The 27,127-nt window shown below is 32.3% G+C and overlaps 1 protein-coding gene and 1 long non-coding RNA gene across 2 annotated transcripts; one reads left to right on the top strand and one right to left on the bottom strand.

The window, feature by feature from the left end:
- Window positions 1-1,221: 1,221 nt before the first annotated feature.
- Window positions 1,222-3,386, bottom strand: LOC123711183 (dynein light chain Tctex-type protein 2B-like). The gene is made up of 3 exons (XM_045663632.1): window positions 3,137-3,386; window positions 2,326-2,472; window positions 1,222-1,458 (listed from the first exon to the last, which is right to left on the bottom strand). Exons 1-3 carry the CDS (start codon window positions 3,311-3,313, stop codon window positions 1,222-1,224), a joined length of 561 nt encoding a protein of 186 aa, XP_045519588.1. The 5' UTR covers window positions 3,314-3,386.
- A 2,487-nt stretch (window positions 3,387-5,873) lies between these two features.
- LOC123711144 lies at window positions 5,874-7,085 on the top strand. The gene is made up of 2 exons (XR_006753908.1): window positions 5,874-6,113; window positions 6,305-7,085. It is a non-coding gene; the product is annotated as an uncharacterized LOC123711144 (long non-coding RNA).
- The last annotated feature ends 20,042 nt before the right edge of the window (window positions 7,086-27,127 follow it).

Genomic DNA, 27,127 nt, shown 5'->3' with positions numbered 1-27,127 from the left:
GGGACAGGTATTTTAATTAAAACGGTATGTAAGACCATGCGCTGATATCATTTATATGGTAAATAAATATAGAAACAGGAAGAAATATAGGCAGGAATACAAATGTTTCCGGTTAACATCTGTCTATAGCTTAGTATCATTATTTTATATTGCCCTGGTACTTCTTACAAAACTCCTACCAATAACTGGAATTGAAACAGTGAAAAAATGTTTTAAAATATTCATATTAATTACCATAACTTGGGAATCGGTTGATTAAAAACCTTTGTAAAAAATGTATGGCTTTTCTGTTGTAGTTATAGAACAGAAGCAATGATATAGAAGAAATTTATCTAATTAAGTTTCTTATCTGATGTTTAGTTTCTTTGTACAGTCACTTACTCGGCATCTTGATCAAACTTCGCTTATTATATAGACACTTCGTAGAGTATGAAAAGTGACGCCCGAGGCGGGATTAGTGTCAGAGAAAAAATAACCAAGAAATATTGCTACTTCGTATCTTATAAGCTCGATATTTTCCATCATACTTAGACACGAGTAATCTCCGGTTGATCAAGCCAACTCTGACAGAAGTTATGAAATAACTTATATCCAATATTATTATATGATTTTGATTATATTGAAGCTGAAACTCGTTGAAATGAAAATGTATCTTGATATCAGTAGGATTTATGGGGTGGGTATCTTTTAGCTATTTTGAGATTTGATCCTGGGATCATAACTATGGGCTTAATTGTATTCTAGACATAACATTAATGAAATTTACGTTGATCGTTGATTCCGATTAGTGGTACCTACTGAAGGAAGTATAGATAACGAGTAACTAGGAATAAAATGTATATAATAAATTTAAACTGTAAATTGTTAAAATTTGTAAAGATTGGAAGTAAAAGGCTTTATGATTATTATTCTCTACGTAGATGTAAACAGAGGTCGTAGCCCATGAGGTAAACTTTCTATAACCGCAACAACATTCCGGTTATTTAAAAGCTTTCAAAACATCATAGTCAGCGCTTCAAATTTTATTCCTACTCATGACTGCGGAATTTAGTTTCATAACTGCAAGGTTCTCAATCCAAATATCTACCACCAATCAATCAATCAAAACCTTTGTTCATGTGATTAGAAAGAGGCAATCAAATTAATATATTTTATTGTTTAATAAATAACGTTTAATGTAATAGGTAGATTTATTTTTAAATTCTAACACAATAAATAATTTTAATCTAAATAAATGCCAAAAACGGTAACTTGAATAAACGCAGAGTTCACCTCTCTCTGCCTATCTATATAGTTGTCTCTATCATGATCCCAAAGGAAAGAAATAGCATTATTATAGCTCTGGGCTCTCTTTTGTCCGATTGTGACCACTGTAATGATTCTGTAGCGATTGAATTGCATTGCCTTCAAATTGCGCATTAAATCTCCTGCTAAACGTAAAGCTAGTGCTGGAGACTCCTAAAACAGTACGTAGGTTAGGTATAATTTCATTTAAGGAGACGCTGGAGCCACCTCAGCTACCAACTTGTGCAAATGCTATCCAGATACGGATGCTTCGGTAGTTATCTGCACAGAATAGTAGGGTGTGAGGAGGCACCAACCTTCCAACACTGTATCGGACACTGCCGGGACGACGCCTTGCATACGCTGAAGTCTCACGCTGGGCGGACTGCCCAGGAGGAAATTTCGGCCCGTGGAAATTTTTCTACATTTTTTCGAGGCGGTCATGAACAACAAAGAAGAGGCGGAAAGAGTCAGCGACCGCGATGCCTAAAGAAACCGCAGCCCTATCACGTAAATGTGTGACGAGAGTGGGGAAGCAGGGGTACATGCGTTCAAAAGAAGAATGGAGACCCATCGCTGCAAGTACCGGACCCGATCGCCCCTAGCGATTACTAAAAGCGAATGGCCCGGTCTATGCAGGATACTTGTTGTCTCAATCATCTTCACAAACTAACAATGAGCGTGGAGAGGCTGATGCTACCGCCGTATCACATATCGGGAAGCGTCTAAGGCTCTGCTGTTATCGCATTCCGCCTAGGGCGATTGGGGGTTTAAGTGTGTATGCACAATAGTGACTTCCACATAACCCTTCCGCACTAAGTAATCGCGCCACGTAAGAATAGGCAGAAAAAAATCGCCCGATATTTTATTATAAACTATAAGGAATAACTTATTTTTTAATCAAACAATTCAAAAACGACGACTCCTTATGTAAATAAAAATAGAAAATCTAACTATAATTGTATAGATTAATGCTCTAAAACAAATCGCTTCTTATAGTTTATATTCATTACCTCATCCAAACATTTTGTAAATAATTACCTGTGCATTATATTTATGGTCTGTAAAATATTCATCAAGCAAGTCGTCGGCTGCATTTTGTACCGTTGGAACATGAAAAGGATAGTTTGGATTCAGCTGGTAAGTCGGTAGGAATAAGAGAGGCGGACGTTTAAACTCGATGGCAAGCTAAAACCATCAATTATAGACTATAATATAATAAATAAACCAATGGCTATAATCTTTTTGGTCTGGGCCTCAGATTTCTGCATCGGTTTTATGATCATTAGTCAATCCAATAGACACATGCTGTCGACTTTTTGGGCGAGCGGGTTTCCTAACCATGTTTTCCTTCACCGTTCGAATGAATGTTAAATGCGCACTTAGAGAGTCCGTTGGTGCACAGCCGAGGATCGAACCTACGAGCTCAGGGATGAGAGGCGCACGCTAAAGCCACTAGCCAACACTGCTGCATAACTATAACATACCTACTGCAATTCGTAAAAGAATACTGCTGATTTTTTTGTACATTTACAAGTGAGGGTTAATATTGAAAAGCCAATAATCTTGTGATACACATAAAACTTTGATAATTGACGACACATAAACATTGCTTCTTATTGCTAAATAGAGCTATCTACTTGTAATATATTTTTATGTTATGTGTTTGTAAGTCTTAAAAACTGATCGTACTCTTTAATATGTTAATAAACTTTCTGAAAAAAATCTACCTAGAAATTACTACTCTGAATTTGAAGTTAATAAAATTAAATATAATATATATCAATTGCATTAATTTATAATCCTGAGACACCTAAAGACAGCTAACAATATTGCTAAATAAAATACATACATTTGACGTCCTCTCGACAGGCCGTATGCCAGGTACTCCTCCAAACCCATAGGATTGACGACGCACCTTCAACCTACTCATAGATTTAGGACCAATGGCCGCCATAGAACGGGTATTCGAACGACTTTTTACTTCTAGCATTGAGACTTTGCTCTTTTTCAATTCTGGTTCAGCCATTTTATACGGTTATTTATTGTAATATTTTTACGTAGACAGTAAATAGGTAACAATTTTAGCTGTTTTCGCAGAATTTGAATAATCTGTCAGAAATGTCAAACATTTTTGTATACGAGTCAAGTTTAAAGTTTTTATATTGTTTTTAAGAAATATATTTTAATCCAACGCATTATACGACGTACATATATTATTATATTAGAACGTAAGCTGATTATAATCTTAGAAGATCATCTAAGTATAAAAAAGTGTATGAACGAAACCACGGCGGCGGAGTTGCAGTCTATGAATAAAGATAAGGTATAAAAAATACCGCTCATATCCCGAATCCTTTCAAAGCCCCGCTTAAAGAACTCAAAGATGTACAATTTGACGTATTTTTTTAAGGGAATGACAATTTTAGTCATATCGCCTTATAGATGAACCAAAATAATACTAAGCCAAAAAATTTATTTTGTTTTTAACTGTTATCTATATTACATATAGATCTATATCCGTTATTTTTATATAATTACGAGTATGCTTATATAAATTCCTCTATTTCAAAAGTTAAATAACATTCAAATGTGTTGTTCCATTTGGTTTGGCATAGCGTGGCACATAATTTTAAGATATTGGATATACGAGAGACTCATAAATGTTATATACAAATATATTTACATATGCAACTGTTCAGAGGGAGCTGTTTTATTACAAACTTTAGTTACATCTGTCATATGCTTCAGTATTGCAGTTTTATAATTCGTTTTTCAAATATTGGATTCGTATTAGCATAATAACTGGAACTTAAACTTATTTCATTACTCTATTTGATATATAATCAGTAAGTTAAATTACTTCTAATAATGCCTATTATGTCTTGATCTAACCGCATTAAAATTCATATAATACGAACGTGTCATTAAAAATACAATAACAAAATACAAACGGAGCCTACAAAAAGATCATTATTTTTTCAAAAGATGTCATCAGTCTTTTATCATTCCAATAAAGCTTTGTATGAACACTGTTCACACTTTGACAAAAGCAGTTTTTTGGATGAAAAAGAGTCGTACGTTTCTATTGAATACATGGAGGCTTCTTTTATCCTCGGAATGGATTCCGGGAGCACTCTGCAACATTCACGCGGAAACGAATTCATAAGAGGATTTGTTTTTTATCGGGAACTAAAAATAAACACAGTATTTTTAGTGGATTTTACTCACGATGAACATACAGAATTTAGAAGTTTGTATCATTGAATACATTAATAAAATCACGGATTCGTTAACCTATCAAGTTAATTTTATTAAAGTAAAATATGGTTAGGACTGTTTTATACCACAATGCATATAAATATAACTCTTTATGTGATACTAGAATAATTTACAAAATTTATATTACCCCACATCTGAATAATCGATAAAGGTTAATTTTCTTCGAATCATCGTATTGCTACAGACTACTTATCATTACCAGCAATTCGATTACTTATAAAAAACTGCAATCAAAGTATATAAGAGATCGGTATGTAAATGAGACCAATGCCATAACGATATGAGAGCTTAGAAAGTGGCAGAATGTAATTTTCTATCTGTCTGAGCACTCGAGCTTGATCCCTCTTCTAGAAACAAAAAAATACCTAAATGCTTTGAGTGAAACAATCAAACATATAGCGAGCGATGACCCTTTTTATACTGCACAGTGCAAGTTGCATATAGCCTTATTCTCCACTTCTTGATAAGATATAACGTACTATCGGCTAACTTTCCCACGTCTGGGGAATAATCTTTATAATTTTTCAATGTAATGAAGAATAGAGAAAAGAGAAAAGTCTAGACAAGAAGAATTCTCATAGCGAAAACAAATGGTTGTTTTGATAGCATTCAAAACAACCAACTAAACAAAAGCTTTCAGTAGCTTAAAATAGGTGCAATCCTACAGATAAAATATATATTATATGTCAATGTAGATCGCTGGTATTCACCCTTCAGCGATTGGCACGGGATAGGACAAAGATATGACCGATAGCGGATTACGAAGGTTTATTTTGTATTGGGGTTGACATAGCGTGATCGCGATATGTTGATGAAAAAGCTGTTACTAACAAGTTTGTTAGGTACTATGATGTTATGTCTAAGTTAGTGGTCACTGCTTTTATTCAAAGTATAATTAATTTATATAACATAAAACAGTCATTTGGTTAAATATTGTGTTAAATGATATTAAATTATTGGACGAATTAAAATAAATATAAATTCTGTCCATTATCGCTAATAATATCCCAGATTTTAGATTATTTATGTATAACCTGATATTTGTTCAGTTTTCTTACGTTCTTCCAAGGTAACATTTTTAGTTGAAAACTAGTTCAATGACCCCAACGTTGATTGTTGGTCTATAAACGGAGTGAAGTTTACGCCTATTAATTTAAAAAAATGATTAAAATTATTATTCTAAAATTCTAATGAAAAGCAAGCAATATTTTGTCATTGTAAAATGCACTCCTGCAGTGACGTCAGTGAGGGCTACGATCTAGAAGGTCACGACCCGCGGTGCATTGAGCTCTCAAAGCGATGTTACGTATTGTTACTTAAGCTAAAACATTGTTTGGATTTCATTAAACTTTTTGTGAAATACCGCAATTTAAGTCCCCGCCTTTTATATGAAAACCGGTCGAGCCGCGACTTTTAAAGAGTTTTATATATATCTATAAATTTAGGTTGGTGCCAGTGAGATAGTATTGGTGACCCTAGACCTGGTGCTTTCCTTGCTCAACGAATAAGTATCGCAACACAGCGAGGAAATGCTGCCAGCGTAAAAGGTACACTGCCATAGGGACCAAACCTTTTAAATTCGTTTAATTTATTTTTATTTAATAATTTGTAATTATTATTATTACTATGTTGGTTAAGAAAATTGTAAATACAAACCCTAAACCTAAAAAATTGAAATACTAACCCAATTGAATGAAATTGTTACGTTTAGGTTTTAATAAATAAATATTAATTGCAGATATAATATCTGATCTCGATGGAACAAAGCGCGCAGTTTAACGCTTCCCAGAATTGTATGAAATCTCGTGCAGTACTTTAGTAATCACTAAGATCATTAGTATAGAATTTACTCAATTTTTGATGATATTATAACAAAATCTATTTCGTAAAATTAAAAGAGTTGAAGAACCGTGTAAAGTAGTCAAAATAAGGATTTTGACATTATTTTTATGGAAAATTGGTGTATTATGAAAATTGTATTTTTCTTTTATAAAAGAAGTCCTTTAGCTGAAGTTATATTAAGTTGTAGTTTTAAAAGCATGTTTAAAATATACTTTAGCACTTAAGTCAATTCTGTTCGCAGTCTCTGGCTTGGTCCCAATTCAAACTGGGCTAAATGCAATTTGAATAATACTTAAAAGCTAGCCTGAAACTGGCTCGTGGAAATCGTTGTTAGAATCGTAGATATTATGCTAATAAGTGGCATTTCAAAATGAGGAATGAGAGATTTATATTATATTTTACTTATATATAATATAACGATTTATATTGTCCCTCATGGAGCGGGAGTCTGGGCGGGAGCTCAAAGGTTTGCCCTCTGTTATATAAATAAAAAAATATATTTATATATATATATAAATAGATACCTACAATCCTGACTTGATATTAACCGCTGTATTATGGGACTGCTTTACTATTAGATATATCATATACAAGTTACTATTATTATTAGTCGATGTTATCGTATCTGTATGCCACAGTTGACAATAATTTAAATTAAACTAAATAATTGTCGCGAATTTTATCTTTCTTTCTTTCCTATAATTCAACAAAGAACTGATCTTTTGCCAAATTGAATAGTGTAGTCTTATAGTTAAACAATTTGTGTTGCATCTGAAAGTTTTGGAATAACTAAAGGTACTCGAAGGTCAATGACATCTCAAACACAGCAAAACCGAGTCTGCTAATCACAAGTTTATGATGCATTTTATATTATGCAGGTAGAATTATACGTAATATGTATTTTGGGATCTGTCGGTGAGTTATAACTTCTAATGAGATTGTCATCGTCTAGAAGCTAAGTTATATTTACTATTCTTGAAGTTCCTGACTGGTTTGTATTGTGATAATAAATAGTTTTATTATATCATCTCTATGAGTAAATTAGGAAGTCCTCTAGTATTTTAATGATAATAAAAAAAGCCAATTAAAATTATGGTTATTAGTATTGCGAATTAAACGAGTGATATATATACATATATATATATATATATATATATATTATACGATATAAGTTTAGATACTTATATATATAGCAATTAAAACAGAATATTATACTACAAAACTTATAAGAAGAAAACGTCAGGACTTTGTTTAAATTCGCCTTATATAATGATAACTTATGATAGTTTACGTCTCAATCTCTCAACCTCTTGAACTATTTTCTCCTTAACGCTTTGAATGTTTTGCGTTTCAACTCTAAATTGTAAAATAAGCCTGAAATTCCAAAAGAATCCCTTTGATTTGCTCTTTCTTTAATACCTTTAAAAGTAACCTACATTTTCCTTTCAATTCCTCTATAGCAAAGTTAGACGCCCATAAAGATGTAAATTACTTTCGGGAGAAAGTTTAGAGCAAAAGAATTCGAGACCGTAGGCCGTAACTTCTTATAAATGGTCTATTAGCCTTAGTATCCGTGAACCCTCAGCGACGGGTCAAAACAACAGAAATAAATTTATTTTCAGAATAATGAACATCCATACCTGAGGAAAGATTAAATAATATATTAGTTTCGGAGTAGATTTGATCCCTGAGGGCTCGTAACTCAGCGTACATCTGGACGCGAATAGCTGAAATAATAATGACCGTCAGATTTGTATTTCTACTGTCATTATAACTTGTGTTTATTTTCATTTAAAATTCTATCAATTATTTGTAGCGCAATCTTTTACTTATATTGATGATACTCCAAAGCCTTGACCGAGCCAGTGTTTAATTTTTTGATCACTAATTTTAGTTTGGCACTTCATTGAAATCTCGTAAGCCACGTACGTTCCTACGTTATTTCCTATGTTCAACATTGTGAAACTGTAAGCTACATATGTAGCGCATTCATAGGCAAGGGACATTTACTTAAGACATAAATAGAAAAGTGAATTACAATTACAAAAAGAGTAACTTATCTGAAAATTCTGAACTTACTTAAAATGTTATGCAAATTTAAAATGATTTAATTCGTTTTTGATTAAAGATAGCTTCAACGAATCACAGCAATAAATGTATTTTCAGTAACTAAGTGTTATTAGAAAAAAATGATGTTTGTTGCATTTGAACGTGCTTATATTTACAATTTACGAAGGGCTCCCTTCAATTGTGACGGCAATCTGTCGTGCATAAACTGCAACGCATTTAGTAAACAGGAAATTGTAGGGCTAACCTTAATCATTGCCTGAATCGATGTTTTATACAGTTTAAAAAAGTGATTATAAAGGTCGACAAAAAATGTTAATACTTTTTATGTAAATATTACCGATTACGTTCCGTTACGTATTGCCGTATTTCCATTGTTAGCTTAGAGCTAAGTAAAAAAAACCTTATTCTTTTTTCTATTCCTACCTTATGAACTGAAGAAAAATTGTATAATACAAAGGCCATCTCAAGCTTGTACAATGCCTTGGTTAGAAGTCTTAGAGTGTATCTTGTCTGTTTGGGCTCGGCATAAAACTAAATACTGTCTTATGTTGAATCCCATACATAATAAGTTTACTAGTTTTTTTATATTACAGACTATAGTAATATAGTTTGTAACTATACAAACTATATTACATCTATATGATAAACTATATACTATCCCTAGATAGTACTAGTATCCCTTAATGTTTCCAACATTATTATTCTTGGGGATGCTGCGGTACAACAAATATGAGATAAGACGGGACAGCTACAATTGGTTTTATATCTACTGTCTTGCTGGGTATGGTGCAGCAACCCTAGTGTTCTCCTCGCATTCTTTGTACCTAGCGGATATGTGCGACGGCGAAGGCCAAGGATTTTTGCGATACCAGAACCAGAACCAGTCTGTTGCACAGATTTTCGTTAAAGACGTTGCGCTTACTAAATGCTGTCTCCGAGAGTATCGACATTTTTATTATATAAAGATGTTCGCAGAGTGAGTTCACAGTAGCGTACCGTGTAACTTTATATTATATAAAATAATTATTTTATCGTGCTATAGGAATAGTGTATGTATGTTTTGTGTATAGGAAAATAATGTTCTTTAACAATGATTTATAGACTATTTCTAAAATGTATATACTATGATGTAGTCGATAGGATTACAATACTTCATTACGTCGTTGTACGTTAAGATTAATCGTACTAAGTCGAATTTATAGTAAATACGACTATATTGTACTGTGAGTAGAAATTTGTTACTAATGTAGCGAGCCTTGTTCTTTTTTTACAATGTTTTTTTACAAAACATCAAACTACCATTTTAAAGTTAAAATTTTATTGTTTCTTTCTTCAAGTTGAAATCAATTTAATTTAACGAAATAATACAATGTACCAGGTGAACAGAATGAGTAAGGAGGTACAGCAATGAACTATGCAATTTATAGTGGAGTCAATGATACGGATGCAGGGTTGTTTTATACGAAGATGTTTACAGTAAAATTGCAGGTAAGAGTCGTAGAAAGAGAAATATAAATTGACATTTACATGGTAATAGAAATATCGACAAGTGCTCAGTAATGTTGTGAATTTACATTTTCAGCAGACTTACTATGTTTATTCATGAACGAACTTGTGCGTTCAGAAAAGTGGAGAGCACTTTTTTGCATTTATTATAATATACTTACATTAAATTAGAAATACAATAATTTTCACGTTCTTTGGTAATAATAAAACTATAAAAATATTGAAAACTAAAAAAAATTTTTGTTATTCTATATATAATGCCTTTTTATTAGTAAGTAATTATCTTATCTTATTATAACATCATGTCTATTGAAGAGTAGTGTTGTTCTAGTAGCTTCAGTGTGCAACTCTCCTCCCTTCAGTTGTAGCTTCGATCCCCGGCTATGCACCAATGAACTTTTTGTGAAGTAAAACATCGCCGAGATACCGGCACACCTTAGACCCAAAGAGTCGACGGTGTCTAATAAACACAGAAGGTTTATTACCTACTTGCCTATTAGAAATGATCATGGAACAGATACAGAAACCTGATTTATTTTATTTATTATGTATAATGTGTCATATACTTATGAAATAACTTAAGTGGAATTGATACAATTACTTCACTGTGATTCTTTAGGTCCTGGAAGATTGTATGTTGCAATAAAACAACGCATTTTTGCCACCGTAAGCCTGGCGACACACAGGACAAAAATGCCCCACAATATTAATTTATTTCCTGTTTGCAGTTTAATTAGTGACCAAGTCGCTGTTCATTAATTAAAGCGAACATCGGTACATAATGGACTACGTGTTGATTGCTAGCTCAATTTTCCGTAATTATGCCTGTGAAAGACAATATCTTACTATTGTTGATACACAAAGACCATTACCGTGGCATAGAAAGATGCCTCCAACATCGTAGTTAATTGCTTGAAATATTAAATGATTTTGATAAATATTAAACTTTATTAATAAGGCTGGAAAAATCTTATTACCTTTCAGAAATTAATTTCCGCTGAAAGAAACGTCCCGTGCCAAACAATTTGAGTTGAGATTATGAAATTTACCGATGCGGTAGTGATTTGGACATAAGATTATTCTATACACGTTGGTTTAATTTATTGTTTTATACAATAAGAAATTAAAATTTTATGATGATTATTATTCTTCATGTTCCATATATAATTTAAGTTATCAAGGCTAATGTCAAGAAGAGTATTATATCAAGATAATATTTCATGAATGTAATTTACTAAAATTAATTTTAGAGAAAAATAAAATCATAGTATGTTATTTTAAATCTATACAATCATATATAATATTAACGATTATTTTTAAACAAACACATTTATACGAGTTTACATTAAAGGGCGTCTGTAGATAGGCTTCAGGTAGGCATTATGACCCAAATTCTCTCAGGGGGAGTATAGACTCAGCCTTAAATGGATGATCTTCTAAGTTCGGTAAATCGTTATCTGTGACCCTATTTCCCAATCTTGAGGAGAAACGAGGAAGCCACGTAAAGTTACAAAAGTTATTAAAAAGTAATTAAGGAAGTTCATATTATTGCAAAGACAAAGTTAGGAAACGAAAATAGCCATTCTATTGACTAGAACTTTTTTATGATTATTTTTTTATTGAGTTCGACTCCTAACTCGTGAATTTATTTGAAAGGCACATCGCTGACGATAACGCCTATGCGTACTCGGTCAGCTCCATCTATCATAGACCAAAACAAGTGAAAGCTATCTTGCTGACATAGTCCCAAAACATAACAGAACCGCCGTCAAACAGCCAATTTATGATCGTGCTATAACTTTGCGGCATCCGCGATCTGGGTCGATTTATGCGACATTAGGTCTGTATCCGGTCGATATTATTGCGTATTCAGGCTGAATATCTCCACAATGTGTGACGAAGCCGTGTTTTATGTGACCTCATTTATATCAGGAAAGAGCCAATCGGACTTGCTGAATTGGTTTTTTGGTACATGTTAAATTTAAATAATAGCATATTTTTAACTGATATTATTGAGATATTTCGATAAGTTTTTTGGGAAAAGTACAGATGGTTTCCAAATAACTGATTCTTCTCTGTTGTTGTCATATCATATTTAAAAAGATCCATTACTAAGAAACGTGGAGAAATTCTAATATAAATAAAGAATGTGTATTTAAAGTAGTGCAATCGAGTCGGTTCAAAGAATGCCCTTTTAGGACATGAGAAAAACCTTAATTCGTACCCCAATCGACTAAAATATTTTGAAATAAAGAGTCTTGAGCATCGAAGGTGGATTGCGATCAGCTGTTTTTCTATACAGTTGATAATCATCAGCCTGTGCACTCCTCGAGACACTCTGTCTGCGGGCTGGACTACCTGGCCTGGGTGCTTAGGAACCCATCCTGGCCGAAGCTGTTGAAGTGACTGAGTGTCACGCTCATTCAAGGTTCGGGTTCATATGGCTGTATGTTTAGATATGTAAGTTAAGATGGTTGACCTATTTTAAATAAAATAATATAACAATTTTTTATATTAAAGACCTGCTATAAGCCATTGCTTGTTCTAGGAATTATACTATATACCGTTTCGAAAAATAAACGCATAAAATATTCTGAAAATAGTATAAAACCTCACACTAACAATGAAAAAGGCGTAACAATACACATTAAGAGAAATTTTCCACGCGACTCAACTGAAACGCGAGACGCGAACAAAACGCTCAGGAAAGACATGTATCAGTGTCAGGAAAAACGAGGCACAACACAGCCTTTGAAATATAATCTCGACCCATTTGCAGAGGCCAAATACTTTATATTGACTTCATGTAATGTGCCCTAAAAAGGAATATAGGTGAACCAAGTTCCATCAACATAGAACTTATGGACAACTTACGTTATAAGTAATGTATCTTTCAGACAAACTAAATAATAGTGGAGCAACGGCCAGCCTTATTGCAAGTTGTGTCTTCAAGATGGGAAAGAAAAATAATATTCATTATTTACATTAATGTCCAAAACTTAGATAGTTTTAAAATATTTTCAAGCAACATTTTATAATTTTTGCCTTTATCTGAAATATAATATATTAAATAAGTAACTATTAAATATAATTAAAATTCTTTGTATTATGTAAATTATGAGAAGACATGCCTTAGACCCGTTGGGTACAGAACTAATCACAAATACTGGTCCATTAAGAATATGATCAAGGATCAACTACAAAATCTAAAAGGCTGCCTTAATTTTAAAGAAACAATATAACAACACTAAAAATCAGAGATATATTGTGATCAAAAACAAGCTCCTATTTTTATCATTTATTTGTAAATTTTCTTTGTTGGAAACGAAATAAATAAAGGTTATAGAATATTAAAACGAACGGCCGGCGTGTTTTTCTCAAACGTATTATTTTTTATTCTTCCCTATTTGTATAGAATCTCATCGCGTGCTTTGGTATTTTCTAACGATTGTTAATTTTTAAACGTAGAAATGTTTTCCTCAAAATGCCTAATTAAAGTTTAATATACTTCTCGAGTTTAAAGTAATTATACAGTTATACTTAGTCAACTTAGTTTGGTATTGAATACATTAAGACCAAAATTGATTTGATTTTTGGGAAATAAAAACCAGTAAAATAATCATGTATTTCTACTGCCCGAAGAAGGAAAATGAAATTCACGTAAGAATTTGATAATCAGGGTTTGAAGTGCGTATTGCCTATAAAATGAAGATTGTATAAATCGACACTCTTGTAATTTATTCAGATTGCTAAATCGTCTCAAGTGGCGTGGGGGGATATCAAATCATTTTCTTTAACGCTCCGTAAGGAAATGAAGTCGACTTAACGATACCGGCGGTGGGATCCTTTATTGAATCAAATTATTACACGTGCAGAAAATTGAACCACTGCCAAGCTCTATCGGGATTGTTTACTTTCTCCTATAGATGAGGCTTTTAAAGTCTACGAGGAAAGCTCAAAAATATTTTGTAATTGAATAAGTTCAGAGACCTTATTGTAGGTGACAAACTAGAACTTTTGTTTCTAAAAAACCTAGGAACCTAGTTAAGAAACACTAATGGAGAAGGAATATTCCTTACACACATAACAATTGCAAACCGATATTTTATCGAATGTAAGTTATGAAATCATTATGGTTTTATGATAAATACTTACATAAATAACTCAACAAAACTTATAGCATATTTTTTTGTTAATTTACGTAATAATTGGAATATAATATGAAACAAGATTGTCGTTATTAGGTTATTCAAGAAAGTCATTATAGATGTACGCATTATTTAGATTAACTTTTTACTTAAGATTGAAACTCGATGTATTTATAAGATATTATTAATTTGATGTGACAAAGAAACTGCTATTAAATTAACAACATTATGGCTCGCTACGATGGCTACAAACGGCTCGAAACAAGAATAATGTATAAAATACATAAAATAAGTTTTATTTAAATATATAGTACTCGCGTAATCCGAAGACAATGTCCTTTATGTATTATTAATAGCAATTTTATTTACCATGAAGGTTTATTTACTCACATATCGAGGACATCGATTTATTTATCTTTAAATCTTGTAATTTAGCAATTCCTGAGGTGAGGTGTACCAATGGACTTTCTTTCTATGTGCGCAAGTCACATTTGCTTAAACGGTGGAGAAAAACATCGTGAGGAAACCGGCTTCTTCAAAAAGTCGACGGCGTGTGTGAGGCACAGACTACTAGATTGACAAATTATGATGTTATCATCAGAAATCTTAGGCCTAAGAAGGTTGTAATGTCACTGATTTATTTTTATTTGTAGTTTAGCAATTATTTATTAATCAGGATATTCAAAAGATTTTTTAGTCATGTTTTAATTCATAAATATGAAAGGAACGTAGGTAGAAATCAAAGTACGCCCACAGTGACACAGTGAACCATTTAATAATTATATCGTCTAAATAGAGTATTGTTTTACCAGCTATTCATCAAGTTGGTCCATCTATCATTACGTCAGATGGGTACGCCTTCTCTGGCCCGCAACGTCGCGATAAGGAACTCCCAATAGTTCTGAGATTAATTGATCTACACTTAAAACGTATTTTCCTCCATTTCTGTTTTAATCGTGGAATGATGTATTGTAACCCTCAAAGGATGTAGTCTCACTTTTCGTCATATATAAATATTTCTCACCTCTGCCCCACATATGGGGCTTAGGACTTGAAGTGGACTCCAATGCTCTGTTAACTTATAATTCTCTGTATAGTTGATATGAATTTATTTTATCTATAGTGTACAAGTTATCTATTATTAATATTTTATTTTTATTATCTTTATTTGGCGACGTTTGTAACTCATATGTTTCATTTAGCTGTCAAGTTATAAATCTAACCAGTCCTATCAGATGCTGCGATACCTAGATCGGAATTTATTATTTGAAGCGAAATCATAAAATACGAGCTCCAAAAACCTATTTTCATTGGAAAATAACGTTCGTTTGGAGTGTCCAATTTGCTTTTACAGCTTTTTCCTATTTATTTTCCTAACAACTAGACGTGGCTTCGGACACTCCTAAATGAATGTCTATTGTGCTAAAAATCTTAAATAAGAGGGAAAAATTTAAATCCCTTTCATAGTACTAACTAAAAACAAACAGCTCGGCGCAGGTGTAATATACACACGAAATAATTATGAGGTTCTTAAGAATATTTCCGTAGAATTTTTTTTTCGAATCTTGATTTTTCGTTCGAAGTACGACCCCTTTGGCTATGCAGGAGATATATTACTTCGTAGATAAACTATAGAAGCTAGTTCGCATAAGGTAATCAACTTTCTAAACCATTATTGCTTCCCTAGGATAAAAACTTTGGATCACTACTACACGCTTACTATATTGGCTACACCTTTAGACTTGTATTATAAAACCTATGGCTTACAAACGTTTTATCAATCGCAATCTCGAGACAGAATTTTGATTTTAAATACGATTCGAATTAGGGGCTTCTATTTCCTATACCAACGAATATTTCACATTGAAGAATTTCTTTTTGTCACGCATACTGGCGTCATTGTTTTGAAACACAATTATTTAGAGTTGCTCTCATCTGTATTCTCTAACAAAAGCTTATTTTAACACTTAAACTCTTTTAACACTAAGCTAGCACAATCACTACGAATATTATAATGATAAATCATTTAATATCTTAAGAAATTAAATTGCGTTACGTTGTTAGTAGTTATGTTTCAATAACTCTTGCTATATTAGCGATGTTTATATAAGTGTATGTAATTGTTATTCTTGATAACTACCGAGGTAATGTAATAGACATATTACATTATCTATGTAATGGTAGGGTGGGTGGTCTTAATCTGAGTCGTACTCAGAAGTCGTGCTTATCTTAAGTATAATATTCATTATTCACGTACACGGCTACTCAGCACAAAATACTTAATATTTTCATACGCGTATCTTGTTTTGTTGAGAATTCTGAGATTTCTATTAAAAGTGAAAGTAATTAGTTGAGATTAATTAAAAGTTTTAGATCAAATTCTAAAACTATTAACAAGCCGTGCTTTATTAAAATATGAATTTTTAAATCTGTGTTCGGGGCTTAACTTCTCAACTTCATTAGGGAATTTACAAAAATCTGTGTTTTTAATGATCCATATGCAATTTTTATGTTATATGTTTGGAATGGTTTGTTAAGCGTAACAATTTTTTTTATGTTTTTTTACTTATATATAAACACTTACATGTCCTAACACATGACCCTAAATAAAAAAGAATGCATAACCAATGAAAAAAAAATACACACAAAACAAAAATTACATGTTAAAATAATAATCCTATGTATTTTTATTTCACATAAAATATTGTATTCCTTTACATGATCTCAATTATTAAAAGAATAGCTAACATTACAAAAAAAAAACAGTAAGTGCTCTGCTAACTTCACAGACACAAGAAACAGGGCGCGTTTATTAACAAGTTTATAAGTGATATATACAGTCCTATGGCCATCCAAACAAACCAAACCACTCCGAGAATGGAAACTATATACATATTTAAATAGAAGATTAATTAATAGTTACATTTTATCTCATGTTACACAATTTAAGATTCAAATAGTAAATCATAAGCGGAATATCTAATGCGCAGTTATAATAACTGACCAAATTCGGGCTCTATATTGCACGGACCTCAATATCTCCATTTGCTGGCAATTTATACGTTTAGATAATATCTATTTATGCTATAAATTATGTATTTTATCTACTGTGTTATGTCGAAATTTTGTGTATTAGATCGCTAGTTCGGAGATTAGACCAATGAAACGTTATTAGCATACAATTACTATATCTTAAACCCTATATATTAAATAAAGCTTTGTTAAAGGTTTTGAAATTGCTGCAGAAGAGTTCGAAACAGTAAATAATATTTTTTAAACAATACTATACCCAGTAATTGTTTTAAATAGGCATTAGGTATTCTAGTAATGTAGGTTTGTGCGCAATTAGGTAGATCTAATTTGTACAAAGAAAGCTCATTCAGCCGTACAATGAACTGACCTAGGAATCGTTTTTTGCTACTTTTTGCTTCGAGCCTAATGTACCGAAGAGAAGAGTAACTGTAAGAAATATTACTTATTTGTATTTATATGAAGTAATGTAAGGAGGTTGCGACTCGACGTATTTGTTGGTGTGTACTTTGAATTACTATGGTGCTATAGCACGAACAGACAACCGTGTTTAAATCTAGGAATAACACAAATCAGTTCATAATTTATCACCATAAACTGATTACGTAAAAACACGTGTTCCAGGCTATATAAAGTTTAAACGCATCCCATATAATTTTGTAGATGTTCCACATCATGATAATGCTGTTAGCCAGCTCGTGTTTGCCATTTTTATGTTGAAATAGCAAACTTGTGTACATAAGTTATTTTTAATAATGGAAAAGCAATGTAACCATAGTTTGGTGGTCTCTTACGCAGTTTGTAATGGTAGTTCGAGTACTGCCGTGGCGTTGCTGTCTTTCATTTTATTTATTTACATTTCGTTACACTACAATATAAAAAACTGGCGGCCTTATCGCTTACGAGCGATCTCTTCCAGGCAACCACAGTATGAGTAAAGAAAAAAAAGTATTAAATTACATAAGATATGCAAGTAGTGCAACCAGGAATTATAAATGTAAAATAAATCTGTTGCTAAAATAAAACAAGAAATAAATCAACGCGCTACAACCTTTTTACGTCTGGGCCTCAGATTTCTGTATCTGTTTCATGGTCATTTGTAAATTGAATAGGCAAGTAAGCGATCAGCCTTCTATGCCCGACGCACGCTGCTGACTTTTTGGTTCTAAGGCAAGTCGGTTTCCTCACGATGTTTTCCTTCACCGTTCGAGCTAATGTTTAATGCGCACATAGAAAGAAAATCCATTGGTGCACAGACGGGGAACGAACCTACGACCTCAGGGATGAGCGTCGCACGGTGAAGCCACTAGGCCAACACTGCACTGTTACTAAAATAAATTCTCAGTTATTTTAAATTCTAAAAATAATGCCTTTAACAGTGAATTAAAGTAGATTTTGTAGTTGTTATAATCATTTATAAGTTATCAATGCAATAAGCCTGCAATTTATTAGCGGTTGTTTGTAAGTAATAACAAAGAAAAAAATATTAAATCAAAATCTGTCAAGGCATGGCAGAGTTAACCACGAAAAGTTAATGTTTAAACATCGTGAATTTCGTCGCCTCGAAGGAAACTAACAACTAATAGCGCCGGTCCTAAGCTAACAAACTGAATTAAGAAATCTCGCTTCGATAAACTTTAGCTAACTTTAACCACGATAAACAAAACATCTATAGATATTTAATTAATGTAATAATAAGTGATTATAATATTTATTATCTAGATATAGATATTATTTTATAGAGCAAGCCTACCACGTATCTTCTGTAACAATTCCGCACATAGTTCCCAACCAATACTTCCAATATTGCTACCAAGTTAGCGCTATCGTAATAAAAGTAATAAAGTGCCAATTCCATTCTATTATTAAATGGATAATTTAAATTTATCGATATCGAGATATCGTATTAAAATATTTTTTTACGTTGCTTAACGGTACCTGAACTATTCTAGCATGGCTTTTTGTTAATATTACAACCTAAACAAATATTTTAATTCGATATCGTTATCAAACTATTAATTTTACATGATAAACGTTATTCAAAAATTGACCCGATATACATCAAGCTTGAATACCCTGTCTTAAGGGTCGCCATCAATCACCAAACGAGTGCTCTACAAAAAGTTGAATGTTATCTACGGTTTAATGTGGCCTTTTTGCCCTTTGTAAGAAAGGATAATTTTTAATTTAGTATTTTTATTTCGAAAATTATTACATAAAATCGCTTACATGACAAAATTGCCAGGCTTATCTTTTAAATTATTTCTCATAAAACAACTCATCTTCAATATCCCATTTTTTAGAAAATATCACTATTATTTCTAACGTTACTGACGTTCCTTCTTTCACCTTGAAAACACAGTTTCTCCGAGAAAAAGTTTAAAAAATCAACAGTTTAGCTAAATATCGAAAATCATCTGTCATAAATTATTTAATTTTAACCTGTTTGTACAAATTAATAAAAAAAATAATTTCTACTCGCAGTAAGCCAATACTACTAAAATATGAGCCAGCTTTTAAATTACACTCTGAGTTACATACCTACTGTATTATTCAGTAGGTCAATATTATGTACAAAACTTACCGACCGAATATTTAAGTAAGATATATACGTACTAATTATATAACTGCCGTGATTCGATAGCGATGGGAAGAATAAAGATAATTAATTAAACCAGCAGTTGAGACCTAAGCCACTGGACCGCCAAAATCTATTCAATGATAAATTAAGTCTAAACTTCTAACCGAATATCAGATAGGCCTAGTTGCAAAGAGTTAAAGAGGATTGTAAACTTGGAAAGAAACTTACTGGCTATGGCAGATTACAGATTTGATAAGTAGATCAATAAATTGGCGTTTATTTACGTCTCATATATGCAAGTGTTATTGTTTTTTTGTATTTAATTTGCCTGAGAATAACAGCTTTGACAGTCAAGAATTTCGTTTACCTGTATATAGACTGGGGTCTAAATGATTGTTTAACATAACATAGTTTTATTAAAAATCTAGTTACCAAGTTACATAGAACGAGCGATAACACGTAACTGCTTGTGTTTTGATAACGCCCTGTTACGCAAGTTACAAAATTGTATATTTCTTGTAAGCAGATAAGCATATTGTTTTGGCTTCAGCGCTTATATTCAAGACAATTCTTGTTACTTTTAAATGATTGTGCTAATAATTAATAAGTAAATCTTTCATAATTCATGGCAGAAATATTGTGTCAAATGTCAAAATTACACATTAGGGTGCTATAGGGGGTATTAGCTAATTACTTACAACACAGGGAGCGTTGTAAGTAATTAGCTCCGTGGTACATGGGACATGTTTAAAACATATATTTTAAGATAGCGTATATACCATCAATAACAAATTATTACATTAATAAAGGACAATTAAAGATCATTTATTTGCCAAAAAATAATAATACCATATATATATATATATATATATATATATATACTTATAGTAGTTAGATTAATATTATATAGTATGTGACGCACCCTGTCACATTTCATACATTAAATAAACATAAAAATATGGTTTGACGAAGTAGTAGAGTCTACTTGTGTTTAATTATATTTATCCTTTCGCACAAATCAAATAAGGTAATTATCAAATTGTTGCAAATAATATAAACAATTAACTCTAGAGATGCGAGATCGAATCGTATCTGAATAATCACACTGATTTCAGCTAAATCCGTTTCACTAATTGCGCGCATTAGGCGCTTGTTTGGGACAAAGAAACATTGATTACTCCAACGATTATTCGAAACCTAATCGAACTAAATCCATTACGTGAGACAAATGCGTAGATTGTAAACTGATTAGTGTTTATTATATTTCATTTATATCCCATGTATACGTAAGTTATAGTGAAGTCTGCTTTTGTGTTACGTATAGTACTGTGAGACGCAATATGCTAGGTTAATTTTTAACCCTGAATTGAATCCCGAATGAGCACCGAATTTTTTTTTATTTTACAGGAGGCAAACAGGCAGGAAGCTCATCTGATGTTATGTAATATCGCCGCCCATGGACACTCACGATGCCAGGGGAGCTCGCAAGCGCGCTGACTGCTTTTTAAGAGTTGATTCACTCTTTTCTTGAAGGACCCTAAGTCGAATATTCACTTGCTGATACGGTAAAGGAAGTTAGTTACCTTGCGAGAAAGAGGTGACAACTGATGCCTGGTCACTTACAAAAAAAATAATTGAAGTAATTGTAGCGCCTGTATATATATCTTATATGCAAGCAGGAAAAAGGAAATGCAGTTCAGACTTCAATCTTCCTTAATGCATTTCTTTACGATCGAATAGGTTTGTTAATTCAAGCTTGATTAAAAAAACAATTATCGTTTTGTGTTAAGATTCTACTCTAGCAAAACATAATTATTTTAGATACACACAAATTATTTATAATTTGCCTTAAACATTAGCATTCAATGAGATACTAAAATGTACGTACGAGCAAAGTATGCATTTCGCGTATATTCTATTGTTGTGTGCTAGTGGTTAATATCGAGTGACAATAAAATCTTCAATTAATTTGGCCTGACGTTCACAAATTCAACCAGAGTACAAGATTATATAACACAAAATACACAATCTGAGCAATTTATTACATTAGCGTAAAATCTATATTGTATACGCACCTTGGCCCACGTCAACGATTTTCGCGCGTCATGATTTCAGCGTTTATCAAACAGCCCGATGATATGCAGAAATTACAACTTCCATGAAAATCAATAACCTTAACGTTGTGATTGGACACTATTTTCTACTTTATATTATTAGCCTTCTCAAATAGATTTGTGCTATTTAAAATATCTGAACATGAGGATTTAACTAATTATTTTTATGGAGAAGGGTTCCAATTTGTGTATTATTTTTAATGGTTCCATAGTTAATGTGTAAATTAATTTGTTGCTTGAATACCCAAGAGGGTCCCCGCTCCAGCTTCCTTCACCAAATTTTCCTTCTATACTCTCCGTTTTACATATTACTTAGTAAATACCACACAATTATATACATACAACAATTTGTGATTAATTTTGCATCATGTGGTCATAATCATCATAAAGACACACCTTTTTTTAACTCTAATGCCAGATAACTGCGAGATGATTACGATTATTTTTTTACAAAAAACAGGATATTTGCTAACGATATAACACGAAAATCAAATTACCAAAATAAACAATAATCAAAGTGGAGGCCACTCAAGCAACCTTCGTTTCTTTCAAAGCCTATACTTAGTACTGAATCGCGTTTCGACATATCAAATTACGATTCCAACGTGAATTATAGCCGGCATTTTATTTCCGTAATACTTTGTAAACATTTCTCAGCAGTAGGAGGAATAAATTTAAGAATTTCTATAATTTCAACGATTAATCTACGCCAGCGGTTTCGTAATACTTCGCTAATGATATTTACGTTAAATATTTTTGTGGGTCGCAAGAAGGTAACTTTATTGAACTGTTTTCTTAAATTGCTTTTTTGTATGACCTCTAATGGGGCTTGGTCGTGTCGGTTTTTTCACGACATCCTTTTTCGAGTGTACTATCTTGTTTAATTATAATATTAAATAAATATAATTTAAACGTTGGTACAAATAATATAAAAATTTACCAATTTTAATATGACTAATAATATAAAATGTAAAACTCCTTCAAAGACAAATTTGCGCGTCATTGTATGGCAGAATATGCGAAATTACTATTGTACCACCTTTTTGTACCATATTCTTCCAATAAATTATTATTATTATTATTATAGGCCTGACTATCTATCATCATTATTATCATCCAGCAAAGCTGGTCAGCTCAATGAGCGTTTTGGTAAATGTGGAAAATAATATATGCTCTGCTGTGACATGTGCTTACTTATGCCTCTAAAGGGATGGCTATGGACGAGCGTATTATCCTTGCGGGCGGTTGATTCTCAGAAGTATTTTTAATACATAATTTACATTAAAAGAATTGAATAAATTAAATTGAATATTATTTGAAATAAATGAATTAAATTGACATACATAATTTCAATTTAATAATTTTTGATGAAGGTGATCGCAAATATTTATTCTCGGCCGACCATCACATTTATTAGTTGAGTCATTGTTGAGATTTACTCGGGTTACGTTTTCACATATTTATTTTGATATATACTTTTTGTTAATTATAATTGATAATAGTTACGTCCACTATTTAGAATTTTATAGTGAGTGTTAAGTGAGTTTTTGAGAACTATCGTGAGGCATCAGTCTAACCTCTCTTTGTTCCCAAACTAATGGAATTTCTCCAAATCCTTACGGCTGATAATATTGTGTGCCTTTCTTCCTGGTAAGAAGATATTGCATCGAGGTATGTACTCAGGACTTATTATTCTAGTATAAGATTGTGTTTCGACGGCCACCGAACTGTTCTTTGTGGTACAACAATCATACATGGTAATCGATATCACAGTGCTAAAATTATACTGCTGGGTTTTAACTTCGGTTTCTATACAAAATAAGTATTATTTTTTCCACTGTTTCTGTACATTTGCAAACAAAAAGTTAAGCTTGTTGTGAAGTCCGAACAATATTTCCTGGAAATTTTCCGTATTGTTCGAATCAATAGAATTTCAAATTGATTCGAGAATATAATGAAATATATTCCTCGGGGAACTTCCTTCGCCTCTCTGTATTTACATTCATATGAAATATGTGTAGAATATTAATTTAAACACAAATACGCCTGACTAAATAAAAATAACAAGAATAAAACATAGGTATGTTGTAACTAGCCAATATCTGTAAATAGAAAATTTTCATTTGAATTCTTGGGATAATAATCCGATACAATGATGTGATAACCCTTTTTTGTATCCAAAAAATAAGTAAAAATAGGTGTCAGAAAAAGTAGATATGAGAAATTAAATTTGGTTAATATTGATAGAATGTTATGAGGCTAGATTATTGCCTATAATATACGTAATAGTTTCGTAAGATTATGGACGCGAAACTGGCAAATTCATTAGTATTTGTAAATATTTCTACCAAATGATTAACGATAACTTTAATAATTTAAATAATAATTTTCGGAGAATTATTGTTAAACAATTCTATTATTCATGAGACTTGTTTATTTACTGAAGTTACTGATGTGTGTAATATAATTATTTGGGATCAACGGTTGTTATAACAATGTCAGAAACTTGTTTTTTAAGCATTGTTTTCTTTTGTTTGTACTAATATTTTGATGTGACTACGTCTTATAATTCGATGGCTGGCAAACATGGCTGAAAACATGACTCATGCGGCGTTACCTCACTCTGAGTCGTTCCATTTAAGGCTTGAAGTGCAAGCGAGAGCGCGGAACGAGCGACAAAGAGGCACAATCGGCCTCCGCGTTCGGCAACGTTCGACATCTGTCTCTTTCCTACTTGAGTGAGCGATGAAAAAATTGACATAATTGTATTTATGTAAATAAATGTAACTTGATCAATTCAATTGTGATTTCCATTTACCTATTTCGTTTCTTCGATTCTCTATATCCATAAAAAATATCTATCAAACAAATAAGTTTAAAATTCCATCAGTATTTTCTTATGACATTGTCACGATAGTTGATATCGTCAGTAAACCTACTTTACAGACAACCGATTTTTTTTTACTAGAAAAGAATGCCTGTTAGGGCGAGCACTGCTACCGTGGATAAGCGCGCAATTCCTAATCCTTGCTCGCCTTCCAATACTAAATTTTTTTCTATATGCGCAACCAAAATCGACGACGTGTGTCAGGCATTGAAGATTTATCCTACTTGGTTTTAAAAATGCAATGAAATTATATTGCTTTATACTTATAATGCTAATTTCATTGTATATACGTATATTTATTATGATTAAAAATGTATATTGTATAATTAATATTCAATCAGTAACCTATTGGAACCTTTTGAACACGGTATAAAACATATTGCACAACGCAAAATTATAACCAGGGAATTGTGTCAGATGCAATGTTAAGGCTATTTAATATATTTTGTTGACAACACACAATAAATCGGCTTTGTGTTCAATCCGATAGAAACCTTATATGTGTAAGGGCAAAATGTGTTTCACTCCACAAGGGTATGCTTACTCACAGTCCTAGATTCGTGTTTCTGTATTCCACAATAGAAGAACACTTACGTGACAATATTTTACATAGCATATACTGTAATCTTACACTATTATACTATTAGTATGAAGCTAGCAATTCACTATTATATGCGTTTAAACTATTACTTCTGGAAAAAATATTAATAGTTAGACAACCGGCTAACTAGAAAAGCACCTTTTCCTAATTATTATACAAATATATCCTTCAAAAAATATATTCCTATTCCTAAAAGACCGGACCGCACTCGCGAGCCGTCTGGTATTGCTAGTGACCTTGGGCACTGTCACTTAGCATCAAGTGAGCCTTCTCCATGTTTCACCTAGCCTGGAAACCGCTGTTGTTTGTTTAGAGTAAGTATTCCCCATGTATTTCGATATTTAGACTTGACTGCGTACCTAATTGAGCTGCAAAGTCGAATTAAGTGCCAGTTCAGCGATCAAGAAGCCTAGAGACATAGCATTGAAAAGAGGAAATATTATACTTGGTTTTACAGGAATACTGTAAATACTTTACTTGATGGCAAATATCTCTCTGTTAGTAAAAAATATATACTGTTTATAAAAATTTAAAATGATATGTGTAATAGAATTATTTTTAAACATAAACACTATTTTAAGTCGGGCAAAGGAAGTGTGCTTTTCTTTGATAGACCTCAATTGTCAACGCTCCACATATGAATAACAATATACATTTGTTTAATTGAGCGTATGCACATGAGATTGTTGGCAGAGCACTGTTGGCCTAGTGGCTTCAGCGTGCGACTTTCATCCCTGAGGTCGTATGTTCGATCCCCGGCTGTGCACTAATGGACTTTATTTCTATGTGCGCATTTTAAATTCACACAAACGGTGAAGCAAAACATTGCGAGGAAACCGGCTAGCCTTAGACTCAAAATGTCCACGGCGTGTGTCAGGCACAGGAAGCTGATCACCTCCAGTCATTGATCAAACGTCTAACTTTAAATATATAAAAATTAAAATATAAGTTGTAACAATATATGACAAATACATCAATATGATGCTGGAATCTCGAGATAATATTCTGATAACAAATCCGAGGTATGATATGATAAAAATAATCTCACAAAAACTGAGTTATCAAGGCTTTCAGATTGATTCATTCCACGTCTAAAAATAGGATTAAATATTAATTAAAAATCAGGGGTGCTACAACCTTTTGAGGTCTGGGACGTAAATTTCTGTATCTGTTTGATGAGCATATGTTAATCTAATAGGCAAGTAGGTGATCAGCCTCCTATGCCTAACACATGCCGTCTACTTTTTGGATATAAAGCAAGCCGGTTTCCTCAAGATCTTGTCCTTCACCGTTCGAGAGAATGTTAAATTCGCACAAAGAAAGAACTAAAAAATAATACGCACCAATGTGTACAGCCTTGGATCGAACCTACGACCTCTGTGATGAGACTCGTACGCTGAAGTCACTAGACACACACTGCTTTATCTGTTATTAATAAAGATTAAAAAAAATAATTAAATAAAAATGATGTAAAAATATATCGTCCTCAATCCTTATTATGTTATCTCTATATACCCAACATTGCTTAAACAAATCGAGTCACTTTTGTCTTAAGATTATAACTTCTATATATGTAGAGATATTGACAAAATTGTGTTCATACACAAGCAACCTCCATCAGTTTTGATTAACGCTACAAGCCTATTCAAGAATGTACCCGTCTGACAGAAAAATAATATAAGAATTTCCACTCATTTTTATTGTAAATGAGCATATGATTACCCAACTCGTCCCTTATATTAATTATTTTTCGTAGCAATCATTACAATCTTCGACTAGCTA

Source organism: Pieris brassicae, chromosome 6 (assembly GCF_905147105.1).
Source record: "Pieris brassicae chromosome 6, ilPieBrab1.1, whole genome shotgun sequence".
In the NCBI taxonomy this organism is placed as follows: domain Eukaryota; kingdom Metazoa; phylum Arthropoda; class Insecta; order Lepidoptera; family Pieridae; genus Pieris; species Pieris brassicae.
This window is presented reverse-complemented; position numbering and strand designations above follow the sequence as displayed.